The following is a 15,000-nucleotide window of genomic DNA, read 5'->3' on the forward strand; positions in this document are numbered from 1 at the left end:
CTCTCTCTCCATTCTCTCTCCTCTCTCTCTCTCCATTTCTCACTCTCTCTCTCTCCATTTCTCTCTTCTCTTCTCTCTCTACATTTCTCTCTCCGTCTCTCCATTTCTCTCTCCGTTCTCCTCTCCATTTCTCTCTCCCTCTCTCATTTCTCTCTCTCCTTCTCTCTCTCTCTCTCCATTTTTTCTCTCTCCCTCTCTCTCCATTTCTCTCTCCCTTTTTCCCTCTCTCTCATTTCTCGGTGTCCCTCTCTCTCCGTCTCTGTCACCTCTCTCCGTCTCTCTCCATTTCTCTCTCCGTCTCTGTCCCTCTCTCCGTCTCTCTCCATTTCTCTCTCCGTCTCTGTCCCTCTCTCTCCATCTCTCTCTCCCTCTCTCTCCCTCTCTCTCCATTTCTCTCTCCCTCTCTCTCCCTCTCTCCATTTCTCTCTCCCTCTCTCTCCATTTCTCTCTCCCTCTCTCTCCATTTCTCTCTCCCTCTCTCTCCATTTCTCTCTCCCTCTCTCTCCATTTCTCCTCTCCCTCTCTCTCCATTTCTCTCTCCCTCTCTCTCCATTTCTCTCTCCCTCTCTCTCCATTTCTCTCTCCCTCTCTCTCCATTTCTCTCTCCCTCTCTCTCCATTTCTCTCTCCATTTCTCTCTCCCTCTCTCTCCATTTCTCTCTCCCTCTCTCTCCATTTCTCTCTCTCTCTCTCATTTCTCTCTCCCTCTCTCCATTTCTCTCCCTGTCTCTCTCCCTGTCTCTCTCCCTGTCTCTCTCTCTCTCCATCTCTCCCCCTCTCTCCCTCTTTCTCTCCCAGGCGTGATCAGGAAGGAGCGTCCGAAGAGAAGCTCTGCCTCCAAATCCCAGGAGGGGCCAGTCGGGGTTCCCGTGGATACAGACCGCCACAAGTTCCGTCACCTGGAACACATGCTCAAGTAAGGGGGAGAGAGACGTGTAACCTGTGTGTGTAACCTGTGTGTGTGTGTGTAACCTGTGTGTGTGTGTGTAACCTGTGTGTGTGTGTGTAACCTGTGTGTGTGTGTGTAACCTGTGTGTGTGTGTGTGTAACCTGTGTGTGTGTGTGTGTAACCTGTGTGTGTGTGTGTAACCTGTGTGTGTAACCTGTGTGTGTAACCTGTGTGTGTAACCTGTGTGTGTGTGTGTGTGTGTAACCTGTGTGGGTAACCTGTGTGTGTGTGTGTGTGTGTAACCTGTGTGTGTGTGTGTGTGTGTTTGTGTGTGTGTGTGTGTAGGGGCAGCAGGGAGGTGTGTTCCACAGCAGTAATACCAGGGGACGGGAAAGGAGCAGGAGGTCTGGACTCTGAGTTCTTCGGACACCTCAAACGCAACTGGATCTGGACCTGTCATCTGATGAGAACCAAGAGGGTAAAACACACACACACACTCACACACACACTAAAACACACACACTTAACACACACACACTAAAACACACACACACTAAAACACACACACACTAAAACACACACACTAAAACACACACACAACTAAACACACACTAAAACATACCCACACACACACATAAAACACACACACACTAAAACACACACACACACTAAAACACACACACACACTAAAACAAACACACACACACTAAAACACACACACTAAAACACACACACACTAAAACACACACACACACACACACTAAAACAACACACACACACACTAAAACCACACACACACTAAAACACACACACACTACCACACACACCTACACACCCTAAAACACACACACACTAAAACACACACACACTAACACACACTAACACACACACACTAAACACACACACACTAAAACACACACACACACACACTAAAACACACACACACTAAAACACACACTCACACACACACTAAAACACACACACTAACACACACACACTAAAACACACACACACTAAACACACACACTAACACACACACACTAAAACACACACACACTAAACACACACACACTAAAACACACACACTAAAACACACACTAAAACACACACACACTAAAACACACACACACTAAAACACACACACACACACACCTAAAACACACACACACTAAAACACACACACACCCACACACTAAAACAAACACACACACACTAAAACACACACACACACACACACACTAAAACACACACACACTAAAACACACACACACTAAAACACACACACACTAAAACAAACACACACCACACACTAAAACACACACTAAAACACACACACACACTAAAACACACACACACTAAAACAAACACACACACACACACACTAAAACACACACCCACACACACACACTAACACACACACCCACACACACACACTAAAACACACACACACTAAAACACACACACACACACACACACTAAAACACACACACTAAAACACACACACTAAAACACACACACACTAAAACACACACACACTAAAACACACACTAAAACACACACACACACACTAAAACACACACACACTAAAACACACACACACTAAAACACACACACACACACACACACACTAAAACACACACACACTAAAACACACACACACACCACACACACACTAAAACACACACACACACACACTAAAACACACACACACTAAAACACACACACACACACACACACACACACTAAAACACACACACACACTAAAACACACACACACACACTAAAACACACACACTAAAACACACACACACACACACACTAAAACACACACACACTACAAACACACACACCACACACACACACACACACACTAAAACACCCCCCACATACACACATATACACGGGGCGGCAGCGTAGCCTAGTGGTTAGAGCGTTGGACTAGTAACCGGAAGGTTGCAAGTTCAAACCCCCGAGCTGACAAGGTACCAATCTGTCGTTCTGCCCCTGAACAGGCAGTTAACCCACTGTTCCTAGGCTGTCATTGAAAATAAGAATTTGTTCTTAACTGACTTGCTTAGTTAAATAAAGGTTAAAACACACAAATAAACCGTTATTGTTATGTTGTGTCTATAGAAATATAAATCATCTCAACTTTCAGTGCTCTAGAACTGTAAGCCTTTCAGTGCTCTAGAACTGTAAGCACTTTCAGTGCTCTAGAACTGTAAGCCTTTCAGTGCTCTAGAACTGTAAGCCTTTCAATGCTCTAGAATTGTAAGCCTTTCAGTGCTCTAGAATTGTAAGCCTTTCAGTGCTCTAGAACTGTAAGCCTTTCAGTGCTCTAGAACTGTAAGCCTTTCAGTGCTCTAGAACTGTAAGCCTTTCAGTGCTCTAGAACTGTAAGCCTTTCAGTGCTCTAGAACTGTAAGCCTTTCAGTGCTCTAGAACTGTAAGCCTTTCAATGCTCTAGAACTGTAAGCCTTTCAATGCTCTAGAACTGTAAGCCTTTCAGTGCTCTAGAACTGTAAGCCTTTCAGTGCTCTAGAACTGTAAGCCTTTCAGTGCTCTAGAACTGTAAGCCTTTCAGTGCTCTAGAACTGTAAGCCTTTCAGTGCTCTAGAACTGTAAGCCTTTCAGTGCTCTAGAACTGTAAGCCTTTCAGTGCTCTAGAACTGTAAGCCTTTCAGTGCTCTAGAACTGTAAGCCTTTCAGTGCTCTAGAACTGTAAGCCTTTCAGTGCTCTAGAATTGTAAGCCTTTCAGTGCTCTAGAATTGTAAGTGGTGAATATATTGTGTTCTAGAGCAACAACCAGTACGAGTCCAGTAACACCGTGAGACTGAATAGTCTACTGACCAAACATGTGACCATGGATAGAGGTGAGTTACACACTCCTGTTTGTGTTTTCACATCTATACACACTCACCGGTCAGTTTATTAGGCACACCGCCCCATTCACCTAAATGGATCGCTCCTATCGACCTTCATTCACGTGGCCGTGGCTTGTGATATTAAGCAGGCAGACAGGCATCAAGGCATTCAGTTACTGTTTGATTGACGGTTAGGATGGGCAAAATAAGTGACCTAAGCGACTATGAGTGTGGTATGATCGTCAGTGCCAGGCGCTCCGGATCCAGTACCTCAGAAACAGCCTCCTGGGCTTTTCACACACGACAGCGTCTTGGGTTTACTGAGAATGGTGTGACGAACAGAACAACATCCAGTCAGAGGCAGACCTGTGGGAGAAAACAGCTCTATGATGAGAGGTGGAAGGAGAATGACCAGAATCATGCAAGCTAACAGACAGGCCACAACATGCCCCCCCCCCCCCAGAGGATAAGAGAGTAATGACCATGGCCCCCCCAGAGGATAAGAGAGTAATGACCATGCCCCCCCCAGAGGATAAGAGAGTGATGACCATGGCCCCCCCCCTCCCCAGAGGATAAGAGAGTAATGACCACCCCCCAGAGGATAAGAGAGTAATGACCACCCCCCCACCCCCAGAGGATAAGAGAGTAATGACCACCCCCCCACCCCCAGAGGATAAGAGAGTAATGACATGCCCCCCCCCCCAGAGGATAAGAGAGTAATGACCATGGCTCCCCCCCAGAGGATAAGAGAGTAATGACCATGGCTCCCCCCCAGAGGATAAGAGAGTAATGACCATGGCTCCCCCCCCAGAGGACAAGAGAGTAATGACCATGCCCCCCCCCCAGAGGACAAGAGAGTAATGACCATGCCCCCCCCCAGAGGACAAGAGAGTAATGACCATGCCCCCCCCCCCAGAGGACAAGAGAGTAATGACCATGCCCCCCCCCCCCCCAGAGGACAAGAGAGTGATGACCATGCCCCCCCCCAGAGGATAAGAGAGTGGCGTATATTATGTTGTGTGGATGCGTAGGGTATATGATGTTGTGTGGATGCGTGGGGTATATTATGTGGTGTGGATGCGTACGGTATATGATGTTGTGTGGATGCGTACGGTATATGATGTTGTGTGGATGCGTGGGGTATATTATGTGGTGTGGATGCGTACGGTATATGATGTTGTGTGGATGCGTGGGGTATATTATGTGGTGTGGATGCGTACGGTATATGATGTGGTGTGGATACGTAGGGTATATGATGTGGTGTGGATGCGTAGGGTATATGATGTGGTGTGGATGCGTAGGGTATATGATGTGGTGTGGATGCGTAGGGTCTTAGGTCAGTTAGGATCACCACTTTATTTTAAGAATGTGAAATGTCAGAATAATAGTAGAGAGAATGATTTATTTCAGCTTTTATTTCTTTCATCACATTCCCAGTGGGTCATAAATTTACATACACTCAATTAGTATTTGGTAGCATTGCCTTTCAATTGTTTAACTTGGGTCAAACGTTTCGGGTATCCTTCCACAAGCTTCCCACAATAAGCTGGGTGAATTTTGGCCCATTCCTCCTGACAGAGCTGGTGTAACTGAGTCAGGTTTGTAGTCCTCCTTGTCATTGTCCATTCGGAATACCCATTTGCGACCAAGCTTTAACTTCCTGACTGATGTCTTGAGATGTTGCTTCAATATATCCACATAATTTTCCTACCTCATGATGCCATCTATTTTGTGAAGTGCACCAGTCCCTCCTGCAGCAAAGCACCCCCACAACATGATGCTGCCACCCCTGTGCTTCACAGTTGGGATGGTGTTCTTCGGCTTGCAAGCCTCCCCCTTTTTCCTTCAAACATAACGATGGTCATTATGGCCAAACAGTTCTATTTTTGTTTCATCAGACCAGAGGACATTCCTCCAAAAAGTACGATCTTTGTCCCCATGTGCAGTTGCAAACCGTAGTCTGGCTTTTTTATGGCGGTTTTGGAGCAGTGGCTTCTTCCTTGCTGAGCGGCTTTTCAGGTTATGTCAATATAGAACTCGTTTTACTGTGGATATAGATCCTTTTGTACCCGTTTCATCCAGCATCTTCACAAGGTCCTTTGCTGCGATGCACAATTGGCTTAGCATCGTCCGGGTTAGGGAGGGCTTGGCCGGTAGGGATATCCTTGTCTCATCGCGCACCAGCGACTCCTGTGGCGGGCCGGGCGCAGTGCGCGCTAAAAAGGTGAGCGCTACCATCAGTCCTGTGTCAACAGTAAAGCATCCTGAGACCATTCATGTGTGGGTTTGCTTCTCAGCCAAGGGACTGGGCTCACTCACAATGTTGCCTAAGAACAAATCCATGAATAAAGAATGGTACCAACACATCCTCCGAGAGCAACTTCTCCCATCCAGGAACAGTTTGGTGACGAACAATGCCTTTTCCAGCATGATGGAGCACCTTGCCATGAGGCAAAAGTGATAACTAAGTGGCTGTCTAAATAATGTTTTACCCCACTGTGTATGTTGCTGTGGAGGGGATGTTGTTGTGTGGATGTGTAGGGTATATGTTGATGTGGAGGGGATGTTGTTGTGTGGATGTGTAGGGTATATGTTGATGTGGAGGGGATGTTGTTGTGTGGATGTGTAGGGTATATGTTGATGTGAAGGGGATGTTGTTGTGTGGATGTGTAGGGTATATGTTGTTGTGTAGAGTGTATGTTATTGTGTAGGGGATGTTGTTGTGTGGATGTGTAGGGTATATGTTGATGTGTGGATGTGTAGAGTGTATGTTATTGTGTAGGGGATGTTGTTGTGTGGATGTGTAGGGTATATGTTGATGTGGAGGGGATGTTGTTGTGTGGATGTGTAGGGTATATGTTGTTGTGTGGATGTGTAGGGTGTATGTTGATGTGGAGGGGATGTTGTTGTGTGGATGTGTAGGGTATATGTTGATGTGGAGGGGATGTTGTTGTGTGGATGTGTAGGGTATATGTTGATGTGAAGGGGATGTTGTTGTGTGGATGTGGAGGGTATATGTTGATGTGGAGGGGATGTTGTTGTGTGGATGTGTAGGGTATATGTTGATGTGGAGGGGATGTTGTTGTGTGGATGTGTAGGGTATATGTTGTTGTGTGGATGTGTAGGGTATATGTTGATGTGGAGGGGATGTTGTTGTGTGGATGTGGATGTGATGTTGGGACCAGCTTGGCAAGGATGTCTTCACTATTATTCCACTATGTAGAAAATAGTAAAAATAAAGAAAAACCCTTGAATTAGTAGTTGTGTCCAAACTTTTAACTGGTACTGTGTGTGTGTGTATCTCTGTGTCCCCTGAAGGCCCCAAGTTCCCCGGGCCCCAGTCCTCTAAGCAGGGGGTCCCAGCAGGGTTGAGGTTGGAGGAGGTCCACATCTCCACTGAGCCGTCCAGTAGGAACCGGCTGGTTAAAGGAGGGAAGAAGCAGAAGAGGAAGAGAACCATTCAACTGAAAAAACAGGCCAAAACACCACAGAAGAAGAAGAAAGGTGAGTCCAGACACACAGGCCAAAACACCACAGAAGAAGAAGAAAGGTGAGTCCAGACACACAGGCCAAAACACCACAGAAGAAGAAGAAAGGTGAGTCCAGAGAACACAGGCCAAAACACCACAGAAGAAGAAGAAAGGTGAGTCCAGACACACAGGCCAAAACACCACAGAAGAAGAAGAAAGGTGAGTCCAGACACACAGGCCAAAACACCACAGAAGAAGAAGAAAGGTGAGTCCAGAGAACACAGGTCAAAACACCACAGAAGAAGAAGAAAGGTGAGTCCAGACACACAGGCCAAAACACCACAGAAGAAGAAGAAAGGTGAGTCCAGACACACAGGCCAAAACACCACAGAAGAAGAAGAAAGGTGAGTCCAGAGAACACAGGTCAAAACACCACAGAAGAAGAAGAAAGGTGAGTCCAGACACACAGGCCAAAACACCACAGAAGAAGAAGAAAGGTGAGTCCAGACACACAGGTCAAAACACCACAGAAGAAGAAGAAAGGTGAGTCCAGACACACAGGTCAAAACACCACAGAAGAAGAAGAAAGGTGAGTCCAGACACACAGGCCAAAACACCACAGAAGAAGAAGAAAGGTGAGTCCAGACACACAGGCCAAAACACCACAGAAGAAGAAGAAAGGTGAGTCCAGACACACAGGCCAAAACACCACAGAAGAAGAAGAAAGGTGAGTCCAGACACACAGGCCAAAACACCACAGAAGAAGAAGAAAGGTGAGTCCAGACACACAGGCCAAAACACCACAGAAGAAGAAGAAAGGTGAGTCCAGACACACAGGCCAAAACACCACAGAAGAAGAAGAAAGGTGAGTCCAGACACACAGGCCAAAACACCACAGAAGAAGAAGAAAGGTGAGTCCAGACACACAGGCCAAAACACCACAGAAGAAGAAGAAAGGTGAGTCCAGACACACAAGCCAAAACACCACAGAGGAAGAAGAAAGGTGAGTCCAGACACACAAGCCAAAACACCACAGAAGAAGAAGAAAGGTGAGTCCAGACACACAGGTCAAAACACCACAGAAGAAGAAAGTGCTGAGACGAGGGTTTTTTAGTTCTGTTTCGTTAGATTATAACAAAACATTTCATTTCATATTTTTAATGCATTATGTGGGTTGTAACGAAAACTATTAATACAAGTCCCATTGTGGTTGGCCTCCTGAGTGGCACTGCGTCTGGGCGGCCTAAGGCACTGCGTCTGGGCGGCCTCAGGCACTGCGTCTGGGCGGCCTAAGGCACTGCGTCTGGGCGGCCTAAGGCACTGCGTCTGGGCGGCCTCAGGCACTGCGTCTGGGCGGCCTCAGGCACTGCGTCTGGGCGGCCTCAGGCACTGCGTCTGGGCGGCCTAAGGCACTGCGTCTGGGCGGCCTCAGGCACTGCGTCTGGGCGGCCTCAGGCACTGCGTCTGGGCGGCCTCAGGCACTGCGTCTGGGCGGCCTCAGGCACTGCGTCTGGGCGGCCTCAGGCACTGCGTCTGGGCGGCCTCAGGCACTGCGTCTGGGCGGCCTAAGGCACTGCGTCTGGGCGGCCTCGGGCACTGCGTCTGGGCGGCCTAAGGCACTGCGTCTGGGCGGCCTAAGGCACTGCGTCTGGGCGGCCTAAGGCACTGCGTCTGGGCGGCCTAAGGCACTGCGTCTGGGCGGCCTAAGGCACTGCGTCTGGGCGGCCTAAGGCACTGCGTCTGGGCGGCCTAAGGCACTGCGTCTGGGCGGCCTAAGGCACTGCGTCTGGGCGGCCTCAGGCACTGCGTCTGGGCGGCCTCAGGCACTGCGTCTGGGCGGTCTCAGGGACTGCGTGCATCTCAGGCACTGCGTGCGTCTCATTGTGCCTCCCGGGTCCTGGGCGACCCGGGAGGCACAATCGGCCCAGCGTTTTCTGGTTAGGGGAGGGTTTGGCCGCCCGGGATGATAATTATAGTGTGTGTGTGCGCAGTCGAGGTTAGAAAGCGGCCCCCAGTCCATGATGCAGCAGACCACAAAGCTCTGATGATGATGACCAGACAGAGAGTAACATGGAGCGTCAGCGAGGACTCTGTACTCATCCTCTGTAGAGTCGCTTCACACTTCCTGAACCGCAAGGTAGACACACACACTGCCACACGCCCACTTCTCATGATATGAAGTGGTGTCACACTTCAACATCTCTCTCGCGAGCTCTGTCTCTCTGGTCTTTCTCTCTGTCTCTCTCTGTCTCTCTCTCTCTATCTGTCTCTCTTGTCTCTCTGGTCTTCTCTCTGTCTCTCTGGTCTCTCTCTCTGTCTCTCTCTCTGTCTCTCTCTCTGTCTCTCTCTCTGTCTCTCTCTCTGTCTCTCTCTCTGTCTCTCTCTCTCTCTCTCTCTCTCTCTCTCTGTCTCTCTGGTCTCTCTCTCTGTCTCTCTGGTCTCTCTCTCTGTCTGTCTCTCTCTCTCTCTCTGTCTCTCTCCCGCTGTCTGTCTCCAGCTCAAGGTTCTGTTGTCTTGTAGTCCTGGTTCTGCTGGTTCTTCTCTGTGTGTATTAGAACTCTGTGTGTTGTAGCTCCGCAGGCCCTTCGTCCCGTGGTGTGTAGTGAGGGATCTGCTCCACGTAGAGTTTGAAGAGTCTCTGGATAAAACCTCTCCGTCTGTTGGACGACGATCACGTTACATACTGAAGAACCCACAGACATACCTCAACTACAAGTACGTTACATACTGAAGAACCCACAGACATACCTCAACTACAAGTACGTTACAACACACACTATCTAAACCCACAGACACACCTCAACTACAAGTACGTTACACACTGAAGAACCCACAGACATACCTCAACTACAAGTACGTTACACACTGAAGAACCCACAGACATACCTCAACTACAAGTACGTTACACACTGAAGAACCCACAGACACACCTCAACTACAAGTACGTTACATACTGAAGAACCCACAGACACACCTCAACTACAAGTACGTTACAACACACACTATCTAAACCCACAGACATACCTCAACTACAAGTACGTTACATACTGAAGAACCCACAGACACACCTCAACTACAAGTACGTTACATACTGAAGAACCCACAGACACACCTCAACTACAAGTACGTTACAACACACTATCTAAACCCACAGACATACCTCAACTACAAGTACGATACACACTATCTAAACCCACAGACATACCTCAACTACAAGTACGTTACATACTGAAGAACCCACAGACACACCTCAACTACAAGTACGTTACACACTATCTAAACCCACAGACATACCTCAACTACAAGTACGTTACAACACACACTATCTAAACCCACAGACACACCTCAACTACAAGTACGTTACATACTGAAGAACCCACAGACATACCTCAACTACAAGTACGTTACATACTGAAGAACCCACAGACACACCTCAACTACAAGTACGTTACAACACACACTATCTAAACCCACAGACACACCTCAACTACAAGTACGTTACAACACACACTATCTAAACCCACAGACACACCTCAACTACAAGTACGTTACAACACACACTATCTAAACCCACAGACACACCTCAACTACAAGTACTTTACATACTGAAGAACCCACAGACATACCTCAACTACAAGTACTTTACATACTGAAGAACCCACAGACACACCTCAACTACAAGTACGTTACAACACACACTATCTAAACCCACAGACATACCTCAACTACAAGTACGTTACATACTGAAGAACCCACAGACACACCTCAACTACAAGTACGTTACATACTGAAGAACCCACAGACACACCTCAACTACAAGTACGTTACAACACACTATCTAAACCCACAGACATACCTCAACTACAAGTACGATACACACTATCTAAACCCACAGACATACCTCAACTACAAGTACGTTACATACTGAAGAACCCACAGACACACCTCAACTACAAGTACGTTACACACTATCTAAACCCACAGACATACCTCAACTACAAGTACGTTACAACACACACTATCTAAACCCACAGACATACCTCAACTACAAGTACGATACACACTATCTAAACCCACAGACATACCTCAACTACAAGTACGTTACATACTGAAGAACCCACAGACACACCTCAACTACAAGTACGTTACAACACACACTATCTAAACCCACAGACACACCTCAACTACAAGTACGTTACATACTGAAGAACCCACAGACACACCTCAACTACAAGTACGTTACAACACACACTATCTAAACCCACAGGCACACCTCAACTACAAGTACGTTACATACTGAAGAACCCACAGACACACCTCAACTACAAGTACTTTATACACTATCTAAACCCACAGACACAGCTCAACTACAAGTATGTTACAACACACACTATCTAAACCCACAGACACACCTGTTGATCTGTAATGGACACGCTGTGTTGATCTGTAATGGACACGCTGTGTTGATCTGTAATGGACACGCTGTGTTGTCCTGTAGGATCTGTCTGGCGGAGGTGTACCAGGACAAGCCGCTGATTGCGAAACTACAGGGAAGGAAACACGACCCCAACGACCCCAAGGTAACACACACACAGGGGGCAGTAGATTGAGAGGTTGGGTCAGGGGGCAGAAGCTAGAGGTTGGGTCAGGGGGCAGCAGGTTGAGAGGTTGGATCTGAGTGCAGTAGGTCAGATTGAGAGGTTGGGTCAGGGGGCAGAAGTTAGAGAGGTTGGGTCAGGGGGCAGAAGTTAGAGAGGTTGGGTCAGGGGGCAGCAGGTTGTGAGGTTGGGTATGAGGGCAGTAGATTGAGAGATTGGGTCAGGGGGCAGTAGATTGAGAGGTTGGGTCAGGGGGCAGTAGATTGAGAGGTTGGGTCAGGGGGCAGTAGATTGAGAGGTTGGGTCAGGGGGCAGTAGATTGAGAGGTTGGGTCAGGGGGCAGTAGATTGAGAGGTTGGGTCAGGGGGCAGTAGATTGAGAGGTTGGGTCAGGGGGCAGTAGATTGAGAGGTTGGGTCAGGGGGCAGTAGATTGAGAGGTTGGGTCTGAGGCAGCAGGTTGAGAGGTTGGGTCTGAGGCAGCAGGTTGAGAGGTTGAGTCTGAGGCAGCAGGTTGAGAGGTTGGGTCTGAGGCAGCAGGTTGAGAGGTTGGGTCTGAGGGCAGCTGTCTTAACATGGTCGACACTCCAGGCTGTAGCGTTGCTCCACCATCCAGGACACAGGTGTTGTGTATCTGTGTGTTAGTTAATCTGTTTGTGTGTTAGTTAATCTGTGTTGGTGTTAGTTAATCTGTTTGTGTGTTAGTTAATCTGTTTGTGTGTTAGTTAATCTGTTTGTGTGTTAGTTAATCTGTGTATGTTTGTGTGTTAGTTAATCTGTGTGTGTTAGTTAATCTGTGTGTGTTAGTTAATCTGTTTGTGTTAGTTAATCTGTGTGTGTTAGTTAATCTGTGTGTGTTAGTTAATCTGTTTGTGTGTTAGTTAATCTGTGTGTGTTAGTTAATCTGTGTATGTTTGTGTGTTAGTTAATCTGTGTGTGTTAGTTAATCTGTGTGTGTTAGTTAATCTGTTTGTGTTAGTTAATCTGTGTGTGTTAGTTAATCTGTGTGTGTTTGTGTGTTAGTTAATCTGTGTGTGTTAGTTAATCTGTGTGAATTTGTGTGTTAGTTAATCTGTGTGTGTATCTGTGTGTTAGTTAATCTGTGTGTGTTAGTTAATCTGTGTGTTAGTTAATCTGTGTGTGTTAGTTAATCTGTGTGTATCTGTGTGTTAGTTAATCTGTGTGTGTTAGTTAATCTGTGTGTTAGTTAATCTGTGTGTGTTAGTTAATCTGTGTGTGTTTGTGTGTTAGTTAATCTGTGTGTGTTTGTTCCAGGAATGTTCTACAGTGTTCCGGGAGTTTGTGTCGTTACTCAGACAGAAGTTCAGCTCCGCCTCCGGGTCGTGTGATGTCACCATCCCTGACACCAAGACACAGCTGTTCTCACGGTAACACAGACACTCATACACACTTATGAAAACACACACACCTCACGGTAACACAGACACTCATACACACACACACACCCCACGGTAACACAGACACTCATACACACTTATGAAAACACACACACCTCACGGTAACACAGACACTCATACACACACACACCCCACGGTAACACAGACACACATACACACACACACACCCCACGGTAACACAGACACACATACACACACACACACCTCACGGTAACACAGACACTCATACACACTTATAAAAACACACACACCTCACGGTAACACAGACACTCATACACACACACACCTCACGGTAGCACAGACACTCATTCACACTTATAAAAACACACACACCTCACGGTAACACAGACACACAGAACATCTGATGAAAACCCACTCCTGCGCTCTCCTATTGGCCGATGTGTGTTGTTGATGTCATTTAGGTTTAAGGTGTACACCCTGGAGGACATGTCAGATGAGAACACCAAGGACTCTCTCAACAGGTAGGAGACACAACTATACAACTATCTGACATGAGTATCAATACATGACAACTATATGACATGAATATCAACACATGACAACAATACAACTATCTGACAGGAATATCAACACATGACAACTATCTGACAGGAATATCAACACAATACAACTATCTGACAGGAATATCAACACATGACAACTATCTGGCAGGAATATCAACACATGACAACAATACAACTATCTGACATGAATATCAACACATGACAACTATATGACATGAATATCAATACATGATAATGGCTCGGGTGGTTGATGTCCTTGATGATCTTTATGGCCTTCCTGTAGCATCGGGTGGTGTAGGTGTCCTGGAGGGCAGGTAGTTTGCCCCCGGTGATGCGTTGTGCAGACCTCACTACCCTCTGGAGAGCCTTACGGTTGAGGGCGGTGCAGTTGCCATACCAGGCGGTGATACAGCCCGCCAGGATGCTCTCGATTGTGCATCTGTAGAAGTTTGTGAGTGCTTTTGGTGACAAGCCGTATTTCTTCAGCCTCCTGAGGTTGAAGAGGCGCTGCTGCGCCTTCCTCACGATGCTGTCTGTGTGAGTGGACCAATTCAGTTTGTCTGTGATGTGTATGCCGAGGAACTTAAAACTTGCTACCCTCTCCACTACTGTTCCATCGATGTGGATGGGGGGGTGTTCCCTCTGCTGTTTCCTGAAGTCCACAATCATCTCCTTAGTTTTGTTGACGTTGAGTGTGAGGTTATTTTCCTGACACCACACTCCGAGGGCCCTCACCTCCTCCCTGTAGGCCGTCTCGTCGTTGTTGGTAATCAAGCCTACCACTGTTGTGTCGTCCGCAAACTTGATGATTGAGTTGGAGGCGTGCGTGGCCACGCAGTCGTGGGTGAACAGGGAGTACAGGAGAGGGCTCAGAACGCACCCTTGTGGGGCCCCAGTGTTGAGGATCAGCGGGGAGGAGATGTTGTTGCCTACCCTCACCACCTGGGGGCGGCCCGTCAGGAAGTCCAGTACCCAGTTGCACAGGGCGGGGTCGAGACCCAGGGTCTCGAGCTTGATGACGAGCTTGGAGGGTACTATGGTGTTGAATGCCGAGCTGTAGTCGATGAACAGCATTCTCACATAGGTATTCCTCTTGTCCAGATGGGTTAGGGCAGTGTGCAGTGTGGTTGAGATTGCATCGTCTGTGGACCTATTTGTGCGGTAAGCAAATTGGAGTGGGTCTAGGGTGTCAGGTAGGGTGGAGGTGATATGGTCCTTGACTAGTCTCTCAAAGCACTT

At 47.4% G+C, this 15,000-nt stretch overlaps 1 protein-coding gene across 1 annotated transcript in view; it reads left to right on the plus strand.

Annotated features, from left to right (window-relative positions):
• The window catches only part of LOC116358849 (general transcription factor 3C polypeptide 1-like), an 83,834-nt gene that overhangs the window by 37,609 nt on the left and 31,225 nt on the right, over nt 1–15,000 (plus strand). Inside the window, 9 exon segments of the mRNA XM_031811092.1 lie at nt 704–915; nt 1,234–1,366; nt 3,687–3,762; nt 7,072–7,257; nt 9,215–9,360; nt 9,796–9,938; nt 11,722–11,803; nt 13,095–13,207; nt 13,660–13,719. Coding sequence (XP_031666952.1) covers nt 704–915; nt 1,234–1,366; nt 3,687–3,762; nt 7,072–7,257; nt 9,215–9,360; nt 9,796–9,938; nt 11,722–11,803; nt 13,095–13,207; nt 13,660–13,719 — 1,151 coding nt within the window.

This window comes from Oncorhynchus kisutch, unplaced genomic scaffold (assembly GCF_002021735.2).
Source record: "Oncorhynchus kisutch isolate 150728-3 unplaced genomic scaffold, Okis_V2 Okis01b-Okis20b_hom, whole genome shotgun sequence".
Taxonomy (NCBI): Eukaryota; Metazoa; Chordata; class Actinopteri; order Salmoniformes; family Salmonidae; genus Oncorhynchus; species Oncorhynchus kisutch.